This window comes from Lipophrys pholis (genome assembly GCF_963383615.2).
Source record: "Lipophrys pholis genome assembly, chromosome: 15".
Classification (NCBI taxonomy): domain Eukaryota; kingdom Metazoa; phylum Chordata; class Actinopteri; order Blenniiformes; family Blenniidae; genus Lipophrys; species Lipophrys pholis.
This window is the reverse complement of record NC_137642.1, coordinates 28,729,377-28,749,933: the sequence shown is the minus strand read 5'-3', so window position 1 is coordinate 28,749,933 and position 20,557 is coordinate 28,729,377. Positions and strand designations below refer to the sequence as shown.

The window sequence follows — 20,557 nt, the reverse complement described above, 5'->3', positions numbered from 1 at the left end:
CAATAACCTGTTCATTCTGTCAACTTAGTGTGAATGCTCCATGAATAAGAATTAGAAGTTCTTCCAGTGTTGTTCTAAAATATAACTTGATTAAAGATCCCATTAAATCACTCCAAGTTCTGTACCGGTGCTACACACACACACACACACACACACACACACACACACACACACACACACACACACACACACACACCCAGTGGTCTATATATAATATCTCCTCAGACTCCAGCAGTCTTGTTGGCTTGTGCAGCACTACAATGATTCAGCATCCTCAGTAATCCACCAGGACTTTCACTTTGATTAATGTCGGAGTTTAGGAGAGAGATAGGAAATATTTCACTTTCTCCTTGACATTGCTTTGTGCCGCCGCCGCCATTAAAGCAAGTTAACGCTGCGTTTATGAGCACAGCCTTTTTAATATACAAAAAAAAAACTTTTTTTTTCCGATGAGAAAACATATAAGCTTGAAGGTGTGCATTAATCATCGGCATATTAGGAGACGTGTGAGTGGCTGTGGGCCGACACGCAGCTACAGAAACGGAAAAAATGGGCTTTAAATACTGCGATTTTTTAAAAGTGGGCGCTGCAGAGAACAGCATGAGCATGACGGGAAAGTAAATCATGACACGGGCATTTAGTGGAGCTTCTCCTCCTGCTGTCGGGTCGAGGCTCGTATGATGTGGCGACGGCCTGAATGTGAAATCTTCAGGAAATCAATGTGAACATCATGGAGATCAAACTGCTCAGAGCGACGGAGGCGTTCCAGAATATAAATAGTCTCTTTATGGCCTCACGTGACTGAACTGGCAGCTGATGGAGCTGAAGCAGCACGAGCAGGAAGTGCAGATCAAACATCGTGACAAAGAAACCCTCAGCTTCTTCCACTGCCGCCCGCTTCAGCTTCTCAAATTACAATTTGATGTCGGTTTTTGATTGGATGGAGGTCAAATGTACTTTCCAGCTGCGTGAGCAGGAACTCGTGTTACGAAACGACTTCACGTCTTTTCAGGCTCCCGTTCACACGACGGCGTTTCCAAGTGAAAAGCTTCCTGGTGATTTGTGCTTCTATTCACACGACAACGAGCTCAGAGCCGCTGAAAACAGAACTTTTTAAAAAGATGGAACTTTCTGAAACACTCCTACTTCGACTTCGTCTTCATGGAACACGGAAAAAAAGCAACGACGCCGTTTCCTGTAAGCACGGTTCCTGTCCGATCGTCCGCACGATGTTTTAGGAGCCTGAGGAGAGTTTTGTGTTCGTTAAACGGGTTCCAGAGTGGAGGGATACGAAAACACTGCCACAGTCTGACGTGGCAGTATGATGTCATCTTCTCTGTTTTTGGTGTAGTTCTGCGGCAGAGTTACAGCACCACCTATAGGCCTGGCATATGTACTACATCGTTTTGAGTCGTTTTCATGGTGTCGTTTGGACGGGAAACTTTCAGAACGACAGTAAGAAAGAAGAGGCTGTGTCCTCCCACCTGTCTGCCTTCTAACATCCTAATGATCCTCTGTGATGATGCTGCCATCAAACATGTCCTCTGGTCACAAACACTTTGAGGAGCGATGATGAAGAAAGATAGAATCCATACCACAGCTTACACCTCAACATGGACTCAGTGGAGAAGGAGTCCTGATTGCAATAAACAACTATAAAACATGGTGTCCTCTCCCAGTCCGCTGCAGGAAGACGTTCCCACCCACAGTGCCAGCAGGGGGCGCTTCATCTCAGCTTCACTGTACGACCAGGAGAGGGAGGGAGGGAGAGAGAGAGAGAGAGAGAGAGAGAGAGAGAGAGAGAGAGAGAGAGAGAGAGAGAGAGAGGAGAGAGGGAGAGGGAGAGGGAGAGAGAGAGGGAGGGAGGGAGAGAGAGAGAGAGAGAGAGAGAGAGAGAGAGAGAGAGAGAGAGAGAGAGAGAGAGAGATGAGAGAGAGAGAGAGGGAGGGAGAGGGGGAGAGGGAGGAGGGAGAGAGAGAGAGAGGGGAGGGAGAGGGGGAGAGGGAGAGGAGAGGGAGTGATGGAGGGAGGGAGAGGGAGGGAGGGAGGGAGAGAGAGGGAGAGAGAGGGAGAGAGAGACACCTGGAGAGTAATGAATCTCTCCTCCATTCAGCCAGAAGGCCAGGGGGACGGATGAGGCCTGATACTTAGTGCCATTTATTTGGTGCAGGCCCGGAGGAGTCCGGTGAATCAGATCTGAACAGGAAGCTGCGGTGGGGGGGGACAGGGAGGGAGGGGGACGGGGGACGGGGGGGGACTGACACTCGGACAGATTAGCGGCGGTAACCAGCCTATCGGCTCCATGCAGGAGTGTTTTCAATGAGCCACAGGAGTGTTTGAGTGTGTAACAGAAAGAGGAGAGTGAGCAGACGAAGAGCAGGAGCAAACTGCTGCCGTCAGAGTTCCAGGATTAACCTGTTGTTGACCAGAGTCATCTTGACACGCTGCCATTTGGTCTTTATTTGGCTGTACAGTGGGAGCATGGAGGGCCTGGTCACACATATCGGTGCCAGGCCAGGCCAGGCCAGGCCAGGCCAGGCCAGCCAAGTATCTGCAATGCAGTGGTGTGGTGTAACCCCGCCGCCCCTGAGCAACACACAGGCGTCCACATGCTCACACACACCGATGGAAATGGACAGTCAGGCACATGGGACATCTGGTAACTGCTGCAGCAGGCTGTAGCCCCTCCCAGGCCGCTGTGGGGGCGGAGCCTGGAGGGTCGGCTCACAGCTGTGGTGTAGGAGACCTGTGAGGAAACGGTTTCACAATGAACAAATCCAACCTGAGTCAGTTTTACTGAAACTTCCTGGAGCAAAATACAGTGAAAGGTCCAGAAAACTTCCCCCGTTGCATTCTGGGACAGCATGGCTCTGAGGCTAATGCTAGTTAGCTCTCTTCCATTTGTCAGCTCAGTGTCGCGTCGCTACTCTGAAGACATTGATTAAAAAATCCATGCTTTCTTTCAAATGTTGACGGATTGGTGATTGGAGTCTTTGGTTTCTGTCAGAGAGAGAAGTAGTTTTTCACTTTATTCACACCTCAGGTCCAGTTTAGAGTCACCAAACACCTCAGGTCCAGTTTAGAGTCACCAAACACCTCACACATGTTGGACTGTAGGAAATCCATCCACGCACCGATTCCTTCTGTGGATCTTCTCTTTAGGATGCAGGAGAACTGAAGTTTCCTCTGCAGCATCATGAGATATAATCAAGCTTTTCAGAAGTATTATTTACCACAAATACAACCCCGATAAATAAAATGGTTCCAGCTCACTTAAAGCTAACCTTTTTACACATGGTGACCAGAGTCATTGAAAACACAACTTTTTGAAAACACTTTGACTGTGTTGCCGTGGGAAACGACACTTTGTGGAAACGCTCGGTTCAGTCCTGGCGGGAGCGACTGCAACCGCGGGCGTACACTTCCTCTGCACATGCTCAGTAGATGGACAATAACAGCAATGTATAACAACATGTGTTCGGTTTCATTACAAAAACCAACAGCGCCACCCCGTGGCCTGGCGTGCTTACTACATTGTTTTCAAAACCTTGCTCTGTAAAGGCACCAAGGTGAGCTGTCACTGGAAAGGTCGGTGGACAGAGTGAGTTCAATTAAAAGAAGCTATTAGGAGCGTTTCCAAGAAGAAGTCAGACCGGCGCCGGCGTCTCAGCAGCGCCGGCGTCGATGAGCGACGACAACTTGCAGGATATTTTATTGGACAGCTGCTGCATAAGAGCAGAGAGGAGCTGGAGAGGAGCTGGAGAGGAGAGGTGTGCTGTTATCTTTATTGGATCGTGCTGTGCAGTAATGATATCCGCCGCCATCGCCAAGCAAAGGGAACAGTCGCCACAAATTGAATTTGAGAAATAGGATGAACGTCAGTGTCACAGTGAGACTGATAATAAGCCCGGCACATGTGCAGCGATGGATTGAGTGATGCAAAGCGCCACTTAAATAAAAGTGCTACTTAATTTTACTCAAGTAGGTAAAAGAATGTGTGGTATGAAGCCCTCAGGTGGAAACGGAGTGACGGTCACTCTGTGGAGAAGGAACCCAGATGCTGAACACACCCTGAAGAAGAGTTAGGAGGTTTCTGATTGGTCGGTTTTGTTGTTGTAGAAATGAAAATGTGAGAACAATGAATGATGGTGTTCAGAGGGTCTGGATGACTGGATGACTGGATGACTGGATGACTGGATGACTGGATGACTGGATGACTGGATGGTGTTCAGATGGTCTGGATGACTGGATGACTGGATGACTGGATGACTGGATGGTGTTCAGATGGTCTGGATGACTGGATGACTGGATGACTGGATGACTGGATGAACGATGGTGTTGGCCGAGCCGCTCCATAGCGCCCAGTTGTGCTCGCTCGAGTCTCAGGATGTGTTCTGTTCTATTGAGACGATCTTCAGCTTCCTTGGTGAAGTTTAGAAAGAGCAGCTGTTGCTCGGTTGGTAGAGTGGCCATCTTTTAATGGGAAGGTTGCAGGTGTGATTCCCTGTCCCCCCGGTTCACCTGACGAAGTGTCCTTGAGCCAGACACTGAACCTCAATCTGCTGCCAGTGGATGGACGGAGCGCCTGGCAAGGCAGCGGCCGCCTGAGACAAACCAAGTCTTTGATTGACGATGACGATGACGATGACGATGATGATGATGATGATGATGATGATGATGATGATGATGATGATGATGATGATGATGATGATGATGATGACGATGACGATGACGATGACGATGACGATGACGATGACGATGATGATGATGATTTTCTGACTTGTCAAAGACATGATCCACATCCTGCAGTTTGTCCAGCAGACCTGTTGGTCATTTGACTGGTTTATTTTTAATTGGCAGTGATAAAGAAGTGAACCAGAAGTCCTCCAGCTTCTTGACTTGGTGGTCGGCGGCTGCGTTTCCCAGTTTTCAGATGAAGCTCATGGGGGCTCTCTGTGTCGGGGGGGGTTTCCTGCCTCTCGGCGCTGTCGTGTCCATCAGCTGTGGATGAAGAGTCACTGCACCTGCTTGGTAGCAGGAGGCACTGATCTTCACCTTTCTCTGTTCCTCTGTTGGAAGAGAATGAGAACTCGTCCTTGTTTTTAAAAGGCGAATGACCCTGCTGATGACGTGGTGAAGACAGCCTGACAGACAGATATGAAAGGACGAGCACGGCAGGGGAGGAAGGAGGTTCCAAATGGGATGAAAAGGTTTGGCCAGCCAAGAAGAAAGACGTGTCTTCATCACCTTTCTTCTCTGAGGGATTGTTTGCCGAGCTCCAGCTCCAGAACCAGCCTGCCTCGGGTGGCTGGGGAAGGTTTTTAGTTTGCTTGAGGGAGGCTCCAGACATGTGGACTGATCCAGAAGAGGTCTCTCATGCTTCTTCCTGGAAACATTCAGTCATTCAGACAGTCCTTCTTAGAAACAACATGCATCCTACCATCAGACTCCAACCTGTTATTACAGTTAGTACATGATGGACGCTGAGCAAGATAAGAACTTCATACTGTGTAGTGAATCAATCTTCTAGTGAAGGCCCCGCTTTACTTCCCCTTTATAAGAAACTGGAACGTTTCAAGGTCTTTCTTTCTTCTGCCTGGATTGATTTATTCAGAACACATATTGATATGTTTGTTGGATGTTTAGACAAAGTATTGCTGACTCAGCGAAGATCCACCCAGGAGCAACAGGAACAAGCTCAAAATGTAGAGTTCCTGCATCCTGAGGGTTTCCTCAGTCATTTGAAGAGAACGATCAGACTTCCACTGCTGCGACCACTGGGCGGCCATGTCCTTATCAAGTATTCACCTGTGTACCACAGAAACTCTCCCGCCACACTTGAACTGCTCCAGAGGAGTTCTCTTCTCCAAGCAGGTCAAGAGCTATTTGTCATGCTGGATCTCCTCCACCGGATCAGCCGGGCCGCTCTTCAGCTGCAGCTTCATCCAGCTACGCAGCAGGGAGTTCGCTCTGCTGCCGAGGGCGTCGGGCTGGTTGGTTCCAGCAGAGCGGCGGCGTTCCGTCACATCTGACTGGATGTTCAGTAGAACCCAAGAATTCAAATAGCAGAACTGTGAAATGGTGAAAAGTGAAGTGGGCGGAGACTCCGCTTGGTTTCAGAACACGGAGACACGGAGCCTAATGCTGGCCTGGACAGAGGATCCGGCTTCGCCTCTGTCTGGAGACAGACTGACGTCATTACTGCACCTTTGACCTTTGACCTTTTAGTGACAGCAACACAATCGGACTCGGGGGGTGAACCTGAAACTCATGTGACCTGAACTCGTTAACGCTGGGTCAGAACTCGTTAATGCTGGGTCAGAACATGTTAACACCAGGTCAGAACACGTTAACACCAGGTCAGAACTTGTTAATGCTGGGTAGGAACTCGTTAACACCAGGTCAGAACTTGTTAATGCTGGGTCAGAACATGTTAACGCTGGGAAGGAACTCGTTAACACCAGGTCAGAACTCGTTAACACCAGGTCAGAACTCGTTAACGATGGGTAGAAATGGGCCCTAAGATAACTGATACCCCCTGACGTTGCCCCTGACGTTGCCCCTGACGTTGCCCACCCAGATCTCATGGTGTAGTCTCCCCCTACTGGTGGTTCTCCATGTTGCAGTCAGCAGACGTCTGATTGCAGCTTGTCAAAGTGCAGAAATGTAAATCGTTGGTTTGTCTCCTTCAACACTCGACTCATCAGGAGGAAAAGGAAGACAAATCCTTTTGTTACATATGCAAATTACTATCTGGCCACTTAGTAAAACAGAAAGATGATTTCTACGTTTCTTCTTTTTGGTTTTGGAAGTGAAGTGATGGCGGCAACAGCAGCACTGAATTTAGTTTAATAGTTTAAATGTGCTCTCTCAGCAGCCGGCAGCACAGTGAGCCTGGATCCTGGAACACTTTCAGTAATCACAATGATGTGCAATGCAAACTATGTCAGAGGTGCTGTTTGTACATCATTTGGTGGAGTTCCGCAGTAACGGGTTCTCTTCCCCTGGAAAACAACATCTGTTGGAGGAACCGAGCCCTCTGAGGCTGCAGGCAGGTGCTTTTGGTTTCTTTTGGACGGTTTGTTGATAATGTACTGGTGAGCACCGTCAGATGGCTCACGCTGTGTGCTACCAATGAAGCCACAGCCCCGGCCCGGCACAACTAAATGATCTCATCTGTTTTCAAAGTGGAGCAGCAGCATAATTATGGCACCACAGGCGCCGAGTCAAACCAAGAAAAAACTGAAATTTCAATTTAGATTTTGTTTTTCTTCCCCCGATGTTTATCGTATTTGTTTTTAGGAGAAGCCAGTAAACTTATCAAAGTGCTCCCATTGCGAAAAACCATTAGTCTTCACAGACTTTAGGCTCCGCTGGAAGAGCATATGGAGTTCAAATCCAAAGGGTGGTGTCTGGAGCCTCCACCCTGGATCATTAATCAACCTCCAGCGTCTAAATGAAACCGTCACCTGTGACGTGGTGGTCCAGTGTGCGAGCTGCTGCATCACAAATTTACCATTAAATACATTCAGCGTCTCTTTCATCCCACGAAAAGACAAAGTGTCTTTCCATCCATGTCTCTTCCTGATTGCTTTGTCTGGGATGGACCGTCCTCCAGTAGGACATCCCAGGGACTCATTAAGCAGAACAGACATAACGCTTCAAACTACAGACGCTCTGATACCATTTATATAAAGGACAATTTAAATACAAAAACCTCCACCAGCCTCTGTGTGTAGCATGTAGCATGTAGCATGTAGCACGACTCAGAGTTACGTGCTGAGCAGTTAAACTACTGAACGACATTGGGCCAACTCTGCTGATTAGTAACTTGCTGGTGATGAAGTTGCTGGTGATGAAGTTGCTGGTGATGAAGTTGCCGGTGTTGTATGAACTATCTTCCTCCTCCTCTTGATAGTCTGTCAGGATATAATTTACAGTCGTTCTATTATCATATTATCATATTGAAGAATCTCAAACCGTGACGTCTCTCGTCGTCTCTCATGACGTCACGTAATATTGGCCGGGTTGTATCGGGGAACTTTCACCAGAACAAGTACTCTGTGCAGTATCGGACTCAATCCTGGTATCATCTCAGTATCGGTGCGTCCCTCGTCACAACCTTCTGGCCTCCATGATGTCAGCTGCGTCCGTTTCTTTTTAGTGTCTCGCTCTTCACTCCCAGCTTTCTTTCTTCCCGTTGCTCAGACTGGATCAATAATCCTTCAGGGCAGAAGTGTGGCGTCCTGGATGCCGGCTGCTCCTCGCTCTCCTGGGGAATGTCCTCCGTGAAGGACACTTGCAGGTTGTCACAGTTTCACTCCCACGCCTGTGCATCAGCCTCCTGAGCCGCCAGAGGAGAAGGTGGAAGGCAGAAGACAGCGAGCGGCGCACCATCAGATAGTAATACTCAAATCATCAGGCTGATCCTCAGACGTTTCCTGAGCGTTCAGCCGCGTGGATAATGGAACTGCAGTATTGGTGCATCAACATGTTCTACTAATTACTGTCTAATCAGAGCTCCGCTGATGATCGTTATCCCTCCATTAACTCTGACATTAACAGCACCTAAGCACATTTTTCTGATCTGATATTTCAGTGGTAATTGATTTAGTAAAAACAGCAGAGTCAAGAGAAGATCTTTTACTTTGGATTTGCGACACGTTGGAAATGATCTGGTTTGTTGTCAAAGCCTTGACGTTTCCCCACGTTCTTTGTCCTCTGTCCTTTGTCCTCTGTCCTTTGTCCTCTGTCCTTTGTCCTCTGTCCTCTGTCCTCCGTCCTTTGTCCTCTGTCCTTTGTCCTCTGTCCTCCGTCCTCCGTCCTTTGTCCTCTGTCCTCTGTCCTCTGTCCTCCGTCCTTTGTCCTCTGTCCTTTGTCCTCCGTCCTTTGTCCTCCGTCCTCCGTCCTCCGTCCTCCGTCCTCTGTCCTTTCTGCACCAGGCAGTTTATTCAAGCTCACAATAAAAACAGGCAAGATTAAAAGTTTAGTTAAATGTTTTGTTAGTTTGTCGTATTCAAATGAAACACAAACCCAAGGACAGCAAGACGATGCAGCTCTATGATTCTAGGAACAAACTGTCCTCAAAGCTCTAAATGAAATCTGTGAAAATAAACCCTCGCAGGAGTTTATCTCTGATGTTTTAACAGTTTTTATGAAGGATTTCTCCTGGATTGGAGGAAAAGATGCAGCTGAGTTTTGTTTCCTTGTTCTTGGTTCTGTCAGCTTGAATGGTTCAAATCCTCTGGCTGGATCCCCTGTGCTGATCTGGATTTACAGAACGGAAGAACAATAATTAAGTCATGAATACTGCATCAGCTGCGCCCAGTGGTGATTGGATTTATCTGTAGGTTGATCAGCTCAGCATATCAGGCTGCTTGAGAGTCTGAAGACGCCGTATGATCCTAGCGGCTCCAGCAGACAGTTCATGGGATTAAATTCATCCCAGCCGCTCCTCTACCTCCTCTACCTCCTCTACCTCCTCTACCTCCTCACCAAATCAGCACTTTCTTTATTCCTTCCTCATTTCCTTGCGGGTCAGTGATATGGAAGCAAAAGATGGAAAAGAAAGGTAGAAGGGTTGTTCTCCAGCTCCCAGTGGTTTATTGATCCCTGCCTTGTCTGGTCTGTTCTGGTGTTTCCCAGGAAATTGGAGTGTTTTCTGCAGGTGATTGACGTCGGCCTTCTCTCAGCCACGGTCTTAAACTTGCAGTGATTTTTTCAACAGACTGCAGTGATTTTTCATTTCAACTTGGCTCCAGGATTCTTTCTAAATGACAGGATTGTGTGAGAGCGTCTGAGCTGACAGGTGATGAGCGCTGAGCTACACAACCTCCACAGCGCCGTGACAACTCTGTCAACAACCAACAAAGACCGAGGACGACACACCGCGCTTCTGTCACTTTATCACCAGGACGAACAAAAACGCACGGCCCAGTCCAAGCATGAAATCATGTCTGCAGGGAAATCCTTTATGTCTTAAAACAATCTTCCAGTGTTTCAGCGCCAGAGCAGAGGAAGATCCAGCCGCCGCTGCTCTTTGTTTAAACGTCAGCGAGCAGCCGGGAGGCCGAAGGCTCCATGTTTTAACACCAGACGTCTCCTGGTCTCACAAATCCTCCATTATGAGTCGTGTCTCCTTCGATTCCTCTTTTCAGAAGGTCACAGGAGGTGATCTGCTCATTTACAACGGCCAGAGAACAATAACCTCATTCTGAGGGTATTGGAAGAACGTTTGTGACGGATCCTTCAGAACTTTGTGGATTTATTGTTCTACTCTGGTGACTTTTTTAAGTGAGTTTGAATAAACAAACATGAGCATTTATGTAAAGATGGAGGGATGGAGGAAAGGATAGAGGGAGGGAGGAATGGATAGAAGGAGGAAAGGATAGCTGGAGGGAGGAATGGAGAGATGGAGAGATGGAGAGATGGAGGGAGAGATGGAGGGATGGAGGAATGGATAGAGGGAGGAAAGGATAGAGGGAGAGATGGAGGGATGGAGGAAGAGATGGATGGAGAGACGGAGGGATGGAGGAATGGAGGGATGGAGAGATGGAGGGATGGAGGAATGGAGGGATGGAGAGATGGAGGGAGAGATGGAGGGATGGAGGAATGGAGGGATGGAGAGATGGAGGGAGAGATGGAGGGAGAGATGGAGGGAGAGATGGAGGGATGGATTAGTTTGATTGTGTCCTCCTAACAGGACATCCTGTTCTACTCCTCTCACTCAGCCCCGTCCAGTCGGTGGAACTGAAGCGTTAAAAGTGACAATGACTGAATAAAGTTAATGAGATTTTTGATCCTAAACTTATGTGATCACAAGATGAGAGAAAGGATCCAGTTGTCACACTAATGTTTTACGACTTATAAATACAGTTGATTTCATAAGTGAACTTCACCAGAACTGTTGCATGGAGGCACAGTTCTTAGCGTAGCTGATCTAGAACATCACCATCAAATCCAGCAACACAAAGGAAAGGAGCATTTCCAGCGTTTGAATCACAGAACAGCCTCACGGCTCCTTTATGTTAGGAAAACATCCTTCGATGCTGCGTGAGAGGAAGGAAACCTTCAGACTCAGAGGAGGAAACTTTCTGCTGACGCTGAGAGGAAAAGATTGGAAAGAGTCAGAGAGGAACAAAGAAATGTCCTCTGGCCCGGAACAACAGCCGGGTCAGAGATCCTGCGGGACGGGAAGAACACTGACCTGAAGAGACCGAGGTTCAGTGGTGATGTGTGGATGACTGGAGAGTGAGGACAGTCCCCCAGTGTTCTAAACAGTGGACAGAGTCCCCCAGTGTTCTAAACAGTGGACAGAGTCCCCCAGTGTTCTAAACAGTAGACAGTCCCCCAGTGTTCTAAACAGTGGACACAGTCCCCCAGTGTTCTAAACAGTGGACAGAGTCTTTCAGTGTTCTAAACAGTGGACAGTCCCCCAGTGTTCTAGACAGTGGACAGAGTATTTCAGTGTTCTAAACAGTGGACAGAGTCCCCCAGTGTTCTAAACAGTGGACATAGTCTTCCAGTGTTCTAAACAGTGGACAGGGCCCCCCAGTGTTCTAAACAGTGGACAGGGTCCCCCAGTGTTCTGAACAGTGCACAGGGTCCCCCAGTGTTCTAAACAGTGGACAGGGCCCCCCAGTGTTCTAAACTGAGAAAGCGGTCCAGGTTAAGCAGCAGGAAGTCCCAGCTTTAGAAAGCTGTGAGCTTTACTACTATTAAAAAGTCCAACAGGAGGCAGTGTGACGACGACACAGGAGGAATCTGGAGTCAAGACCTGGATCATCTGTCACCACCATGTCCTCCATTGTCAGGACATAAAGCAGCACCACTCCCTCACAGACAATCCAGCCATTGATTTATTGGCTCTCCTTGTAAAGCTGCACTCAGTAAAAAGCTCTTTGGACGCTGTGGCTCATCTGAGCTGCGACACCCCCTCCCGTCATCAGTCCATCTCGTTTTGAGGAGAAACTGTGTTCTGTGTGTGATTCTAGTGAGATATTATCACGTTGACGTGATTCACCAAACTACTGACTTTAGTCTTTCATGAGAAAGGTGTACGCAGTGAGAGGACGAGGACATCATCGCCATGTCTTCATGTCGGTTTACTTTTTAAATGCCACTGATCTATCACTCTCAACCAGCAATAAAAAGCTGAAATGCTATTTACTACATCAACTTCTCTGTTTTTCTCCGACTTCACCATATGTTTACTTTACAACTGTTGCTTCATTGATTAATTTCCCTCTTGATACCATTAATGTGTGTTGGAGCGTCCAATCAGCCATGCATGTTGTGATGAATCACCAGAAGTCAAACCCTCCAACAGAGTGACCATGGAGTATTAATCACAGCAGGACAGATTATTACCCATCCTCCATCCATCTTCTACTTGGTGACATGCAGGGTCTAAACAAACAATGGTGTGTTGGTGTTTCCCACGGTGTGTCATGAGGCAGTTGCTCATTCTTGTTATTGTGGGCAAAACCTCAGAAGAGGCGAGTGGCTGCACTTCCTCTTCCTGCCACAGGGTGGCGAAGGGCTTTACTGAGAGAACCGGGGGGTTAAATCAACAAACAGCCTTCGTTTGGAAGAAATACTTTATTGAGAAAAACAAACCATGAACAAAATAAAAGTGGAAATTGAATTCACACATTTTCTTAGAGTACAAACATAAAACCACAACACTCCACCCAGTGTGGCTCAGTACGACCGCCACGTCCTTAAATTAATAACAAGCTTGTTGTCTTCAAGTCCTTCAGCAGACACACCTTCAACGGACCTTTGGCTGAACTCCGCCTCTTAGTTACTGTTGCTAAGGCAGCCAAGCAGTCGCAGTGTTAACGTGGCAGCTGTCAGTGTAGAAACCAAACGGCAGCAGGAGCCACAGCGCTTAGCGCTTAGCCACCTAGCTAGCTTCAGGAAGCTGCTAGCGGCTAGGCTAGCTTCAGGAAGCTGCTAGCGTGTTGTGTTTTATACGACTTTAATACTCAGATTACACGGACCCTTCTTCACTTCGGGACGTCTCAGTTTGTAGCTGGTTGAGTTTGAGGTTCTGCCGCTCGGCTCCGTCCTCAGAGACGCTGCTCAGGTTTTGGAAACGGGAGGAAATGAAGCTCGTAGTTTGTCCTTTCATGAGCCTTCGTATCCTGGGACATCGTCCCACAACGAGACAACAACAAGTGTCTCCAGCGCTGGCGCTTCTTCACCGAGTGGAGATTGTTTTTACTAGTCAGGTTGGTAGTTGAATGCTATTGGTTTGTTTGTATTTGAGGGCGGGGCTTAGCTGAAGGTCAGTTAGGAAGCATGGAATGAATGGATGACATTTTGGTTAAAAGAAACGTATCAGTAAACCTTCTAACGGTTTATTTAGTAGCCTCAAGTTTTAGAAGGAAGATTGTGTTTGTGTGAGATTGACGACGTGACGAGAGATAATGTCCTGATGTACTGAGGTTAAAGCAGCAGCCGCTGGTCACTATAGCAAACAATGGACAAGGATGTAAAGCCACGCCAAGGACAGTGGACATGAAAGTAAAAACAATAAGGACAAAGTAAAACCTCTGGACTGAGGTGGTGTGGAGAGGCGGGGCCTCTGGAGTGTAAATTCGTTGTCTGGTAAAGGAGGTCTAAGTCTGAGACGAGCACATCAAGTCGTTGTTTCCACAGCAGGTCCCCACGATTCATCATCTGATTGTTTCCCCACTTTGCTTTTTTCACTGCGTTTTCAATTTTAGTGATGGAGTTTTTGCCTCGTGCCAAAATAGAAGGATATTTTTCAAATCAAGCTTTGTTGAAAGGAGGAAGTGGAAAGTAAGACGTCCCGAAGTCGTTGAAGGGAAGACCATATTTCACAAACCCTGCTCTTTGTGACCAGTTGTTGTTTGTTTGTGTGTTTACCTTGCAGCATCTCCAACAGTCCCTCCACTGCACTCGGAGCATTTCAAACCCTGTCATGAGAAGGACCTGGCCTACTGCCTCAACGGCGGTGAATGCTTCGTCATCGAGACGCTCAGCGGGCCCCACAAACACTGCAAGTAAGTGACGGCCATCTTTTAAAAGCTTCCGTCAGCAGCACCGTCAGGACGCTGGTTTATTTCTCTGCTGGCGCCGTTTGGTTTGGATCAGAACCCCACTGTTGATCCATTCTGGAGCAAGTTTGTTCTTTGAACTTTAATTTAAGCACCTCTGTTGAATTCTCCTTCACAATGGAGTCCTGGCAAAGAGGGAACTACACAGGAATCCCAGCCCAGCAGCTCTTCACAACAATGGAAACCTGAAGAGAAGGTTTAGCCAGAGTTACAACAAAATGTCACAATATATTTGTAATTGGTTTCAGTTGATCGAGGCAGAAAAGTGGAATAAGAAACCACCAATGGCAGCGCTGAGCTCTGGGAGGATTGTAGCGGTGAAGTTCCTGCAGTGCAGGTTGGGGTTGTTGTGATTAAGGTGGAGTAGAAAGACTGTTGAACCGGTTCTGCCATAACCTGCGTACAGGGTGGTGTCGTCAGCATATCGCTCGCTGTGACCGCTACCAGCCACATGGGCCAAGATGTTTGTGTAGATTGAGATGAGGAGGATCTCGTGGAGACCAACATTGTTTGAACTCGCCCCGTTGGCGGCGCACAAGGTTTTTATACCGACCGCACCCCAATGGTCCAGTTGGTGTTCTGCCTGGACACACTTGTACTGAAACATCTGTAAAATGCTTCAAGTTCTACTTTTGCACAGTTACTGACCAAATACTACTTTACCAAATACCTGGCTGACTGGTCCGACTATCCCATGATTCAGAGGTAGATTTTATAATGTGTTGGTTTTTTTTTGTGTGTAGAAATAAAGAATCGTACATTTTGTCCAGCCTTCCAGATGAAATGACTCGGTGACACGCATCTTAATTCGAGATGAATCTCTCAGGGGTTTTCTTTCTGCTGTGAGCAGAACGTAGTAGTAGTTGTGAACTTGTACTCTTTTTATTAAGGGTATGTCACTTTGGAGAAGAAGGCGGAGAAATAGGCCTCGTGATAAGACACAGGAGTTAATAAGAGTTTTGTAGTTTAGGATTCCCCTCCCTACTGGTGGTGCCGAGGTTGGATGAGGGGGGGTCTAGTATTGACACCTGATCCATCAATATGGTTTCAGATGACTCATAAGGTTTGTGTGAGTCGGCAGTTGCCCTCAATCAGCCCCTTCCTGTTTGCTCCACAAAGAATCCACCAGCTCTGTACCTCTGTCTGTGCTCTGTTTGTAGGGTTGTGCCTTACGACTCCTTATATAACTGAAGATCTCCCATTGTTATGGTATTATGGTTTATAAGTACGCTGTTGTGCAATTTAAGTGAAAACTAATTCCTGAGCTGCGTCGGCGTTCCATTCTCACCTCCTCATGAGCCGAGCGATCAGTTCCCGATTCACACGTCATGATTGAACTGGAAGATCCTGAGGATCAATGACTGGAGCTGCTGTCAGTCGGAGCGACGGCTGCAGAGCGTCACCTCATCAGGCCGCCGGCCAGAGGAGAGGCGGCGTCTCTGTGTGTGTGTGTGTGTGTGTGTGTGTGTGTGTGTGTGTGTGTGTGTGTGTGTGTGTGTGTGTGTGTGTGTGTGTGTGTGTGTGTGTGTGTGTGTGTGTGTGTGTGTGTGTGTGTCCATAGTCCCAGATTCCACTGCAGAGCTCATGGGCTCCTCGCCCATTCAGACATTGGCTCTTTACTAATTAAGTCCCAGAACATCTTCTTCAGTCTAACCTCAAGACTTCCTGTTCTCCAGAGAGCCGGTTCTTCCTCCCCGGGCGGTGAGTGGATGTGAATAGACTCAAAGTGTTTCTGCTGAGCAGGAGACTCAGAAGGAAACATGCACCAGAATGTACATAACACCCTGCTGAGTCCTCATGCTCAGTCTGCTCCAACACTTCAAACCGTTTCCAGTAGGAAAGTTACCCTCCATTTCTACCCAGCAGGAAAGTTACCCTCCATTTCTACCCAGCAGGAAAGTTACCCTCCATTTCTACCCAGTAGGAAAGTTACCCTCCATTTCTACCCAGCAGGAAAGAATCAATGGAGGTGCAGTAAAGTGGGCTTTCATTACTGGGCACGTTACCGTCACGTTACCGTCAGGTTACCGTCACACCTGGAGCGGCTGGACGTTACCATCACGTTACCGTCACACCTGGAGCGGCTGCACGTTACCATCACGTTACCGTCACACCTGGAGGGGCTGCACGTTACCATCACGTTACCGTCACACCTGGAGGGGCTGCACGTTACCATCACGTTACCGTCACACCTGGAGGGGCTGCACGTTACCATCACGTTACCGTCACACCTGGAGGGGCTGTACGTTACCATCACGTTACCGTCACACCTGGAGGGGCTGCACGTTACCATCACGTTACCGTCACACCTGGAGGGGCTGCACGTTACCATCACGTTACCGTCACACCTGGAGGGGCTGCACGTTACCATCACGTTACCGTCACACCTGGAGGGGCTGCACGTTACCATCACGTTACCGTCACACCTGGAGCGGCTGCACGTTACCATCACGTTACCGTCACACCTGGAGGGGCTGTACGTTACCATCACGTTACCGTCACACCTGGAGGGGCTGCACGTTACCATCACGTTACCGTCACACCTGGAGGGGCTGCACGTTACCATCACGTTACCGTCACACCTGGAGGGGCTGCACGTTACCATCACGTTACCGTCACACCTGGAGCGGCTGCACGTTACCATCACGTTACCGTCACACCTGGAGGGGCTGCACGTTACCATCACGTTACCGTCACACCTGGAGGGGCTGCACGTTACCATCACGTTACCGTCACACCTGGAGCAGCTGCACGTTACCATCACGTTACCGTCACACCTGGAGGGGCTGCAGACAGTCCGGTCCACTGGAACAACAGACACACATCATCTGACTTGGGCTGTCAAACGTTCTTAATCATGTTAATCACAGGGTTGCTGTGGATTAATTTCATTTAGTCACAATTAAATATTTTTTTAACAAAAACTAACTAACAACACTTTTTTAATTGAAGAAAAGGAAATTGTTTAAAGAAGAAGAAGAAGAAGAAGGAGAAGAAGGAGAAGAAGAAGAAGAAGAAGAAGGAGAAGGAGAAGAAGGAGAAGAAGAAGAAGAAGAAGAAGAAGAAGAAGAAGAAGAAGAAGAAGAAGAAGAAGAAGAAGAAGAAGAAGAAGAAGAAGAAGGAGAAGAAGGAGAAGGAGAGAAAGAGACTGGACAAGGAGTTGGAGATGGGTGGAGTGAAGTTACTCTCCTCCGTTGCCGTGACAACATAATCTGTGGGCAAGCTATGATCGGGATGGCCTTGATAACTGTGTACTGTATGTGTGTGTGTGTGTGTGTGTGTGTGTGTGTGTGTGTGTGTGTGTGTGTGTGTGTGTGTGTGTGTGTGTGTCTGAGGAGAGTGAAATGTACCCTGAGTTGATCTCCACTGTTTAATCGTGTGGAGCCGATCTTTCTGAAGGAATCCCAGAATCCTGCGGCTCGTGGAGCAAAATGAAGTTATGATATTAGAACTGAATGTGAATGAAGTGGTGATGCAGTGAAGCTAGGAAATGGTCTTGTTCTGAATCCTTCTGGAAATCATTCCACCATGATATAGATATATATATATATATATATATATATATATAAATACACTGTATATACTTCATGTGTTTGGTATCAAAGGAGTATTTTCTAAATGGCTCAGTAAACCTTTCAATACTCAAACTATATAAATGAAGACAAGAGGACATATCAAGGCGGAGCAATACATTTTCCAGAGGGGCAATGTGAAAACTGCTGAGCTGGCTGGTGCCACGGTTCGAATCCGGGCACCGATGTCGTGTAAACAGACAGTCAGAATGCTGAGGACATTTTCTGTTTGTGTCGTCAGTGAGACCAGGTGAACCAACTACCAGTAAATTACAAGAACACAACTTCTACTGAAGCTTTCAATGCTTCTGCTCTCTTGTTAGACTTCCTGAGCAACAGCAGGCAAACTGCTGCTGAGAACGTTGCTGGTGTTTAAGTTGCTCTACTTCCCTTCGTCATTCTCATTGCTATTAAAGAATCTCCAAACTGCTCGTCCTCTCTCTCCCTGCTGTTACGTTTCTCATGCACGACGTACGTAATGTTTGCTGTGTTGTATTTGGGATATTTCATGAGTAACAGTACTCCGTGTAGTATTGGACACTGGTATCAATATCTGTGCATCAATAAGTGTGTTAGTTATTTTCATGACTACATTTGTACAATAATCGGCCCCCAAAATGCAGTAAAAGTGAGCCGATGGTACGATGGAGATGCTGTTCACTCTGTATTTTCTCCCCAACGCACACAAAACAGACAGATTTCACCCTCGGCCCAGGATCAATCCAGAGTCTGTTTCCATTCCTGTTTACAACAAATTGAGACAAATCAGGTTGTAAAAGTCTGATCAATCCAGACATTTAATGGTGAAACATTGAGCTGCTGTGTGGCTGCAGTTGTCACGGAATTAATCATTTTTATTTGTGAGATGAAACTTGATCCTTTTCACAATGATTTTCTCCAAAGAGCCATAACTCAGGAATCAGGTGGCTCCGGGCCGCTTGTAAAACCCGCCGCTGCTCGTCCCCCAGAGCGCCAGGGAGCGGCGGCGTGCCACACTGCTGTTCATCCCCCAGAGCGCCAGGGGGCGGCGGCGTGCCACACTGCTGTTCATCCCCCAGAGCGCCAGGGAGCGGCGGCGTGCCACACTGCTGTTCATCCCCCAGAGCGCCAGGGGGCGGCGGCGTGCCACACTGCTGTTCATCCCCCAGAGCACCAGGGGGCGGCGGCGTGCCACGCTTTGTGTTTGTGTCAACCAGGAAGGGGGGGTTAAGGGGGGGTCGTCCTCTCCACGCAGACACGCCCGCCTTCACGGCGGCGTGCGGCGCTTCAGGCAGCTTTCCGAGGCGTTCAGTCATTAGTGCTCAGCTGAGCGGTAAATTAGCCAGTGTGCTAAGATAATATTCAGAAGGTGGCAGGAAGCCAGCGCTCAGTCAGGAAAGGACCTGATGTTGGATTTGATTAATTACTGTTTCCAGTCTCAGCATCATTTTCTTCAAGAGAATAAAAATCCTGAGGATGTTTGAGTGGAACTGTTGGATCAATGATGTCTCTTTAACTACGTCCTCCAGACCACTGATTCCCCGCCGGGTGTGGGGGGCGGTGACCCCCCCCCCCCCCCCCCCTTATAGAGCTCCCTCCCAGATAAAGGTTGGGAATCTCCACTCTGCACTGTTCCTCCCGGTGATTCTCTCCTCGTTCCGTCGCTCCTGACTGAACGAATCCTGACAGAAGGTTCATTTATCCCGTCTGGAGCCGAGAATCTGATTCATGTCCAGTTTATTCCTTTATTTTCTGCCACTCTTGGAAAACATGAATGGTGACGGCCGATCAGTCCGTATTGAAGTTTCATTGAATTTTCACCTATTGATTACTCAGGTGTACTTCAGGATCAGGAGCTCAGGTGTATTTCAGGATCAGGAGCTCAGGTGTATTTCAGGATCAGGAGCTCAGGTGTATTTCAGGATCAGGAGCTCAGGTGTATTTCAGGATCAGGAGCTCAGGTGTACTTCAGGACAGCTTCATCAAGGAAGCACCTCCTGCTTGTTCCAGAGAATCATCTGTCACCTTCACGCTGAATGAAAACAGTGAAGGTTTGTTGGTGTTTAGATGCTGGAGCTGCTCGGTGACGCGACTCCATGAGGCTCTTCAGCCTCTTGCCGGGGCTCCCAGTGTTACCTGCTCCAGGTGAGACTGAGGAGGTTGTTCAGCAGACAAAGCTCTTCTTTCTGGAGTGTAATCCTCCGTTTCCTCGCTCGCAGTCCTCCTCATCCTCCCCCCGTCTCTACAGGCTCCAGTCTTCCGTGGTGGTGGAAGGCTTTTGCAATGCCTTCCACCACTACGGACCGGCGCCACCGAGCGGCGCCACCGAGCGGCGCCACCGAGCGGCGCCACCGAGCGGCGCCACCGAGCGGCGCCACCGAGCAGCGCCACCGAGCGGCGCCACCAAGCAGCATTGCCAGGTTGACTCGGGGCTCACGGCTGCAGGAAGAAACAGAAACACTCGGGGCGAAGAGCCTCACAGAGGAAGATGGAGGTTACCTTGCCCTTCCTTACCCAGACTCACGCTGACGAGCCAATCAACCAGAAGAAAAGAGCGATGAGGCACATTTAGGCTGCAGGTAAACAAGATTAAAAAGTATTTCACTAAAGCAAGAGGGAAAGACCCTGCAGAATCCAAGAGATTTGTACTATCAATGTTATAACAACATGTTATAACACCACACCACTTTGTTAAAGGATGAGTTTCAGGTACTAACGGGGCGATCGTGGCTCAGTGGTAGAGTTGGCGGTTAGAATCCCACTCTATCAAAAAGCCATTGTCGTTTTGTCCTTGGGCAAGGCACTTTACCCACATTGCCTCGTATGAATGGGTTTGAATGTTGGTGGTGGTCGGACGCTGTGGGCAGCGGTGGCTACAGCGTAGCTTAGCATCACTGGAGGGACTGGTGTGGTTGAATC

The 20,557-nt window shown here is 48.3% G+C and overlaps 1 protein-coding gene across 1 annotated transcript in view; it reads left to right on the top strand.

The window, feature by feature from the left end:
- Positions 1-20,557, top strand: part of LOC308120697 (uncharacterized protein) — a gene marked incomplete at both ends in the record, with an annotated part of 352,259 nt that overhangs the window by 227,279 nt on the left and 104,423 nt on the right. Inside the window, one exon of the mRNA XM_080481466.1 lies at positions 13,904-14,033. Within this exon, the coding sequence (XP_080337592.1) occupies positions 13,904-14,033 (130 nt within the window). The remainder of the gene's footprint in view (positions 1-13,903; positions 14,034-20,557) is intronic.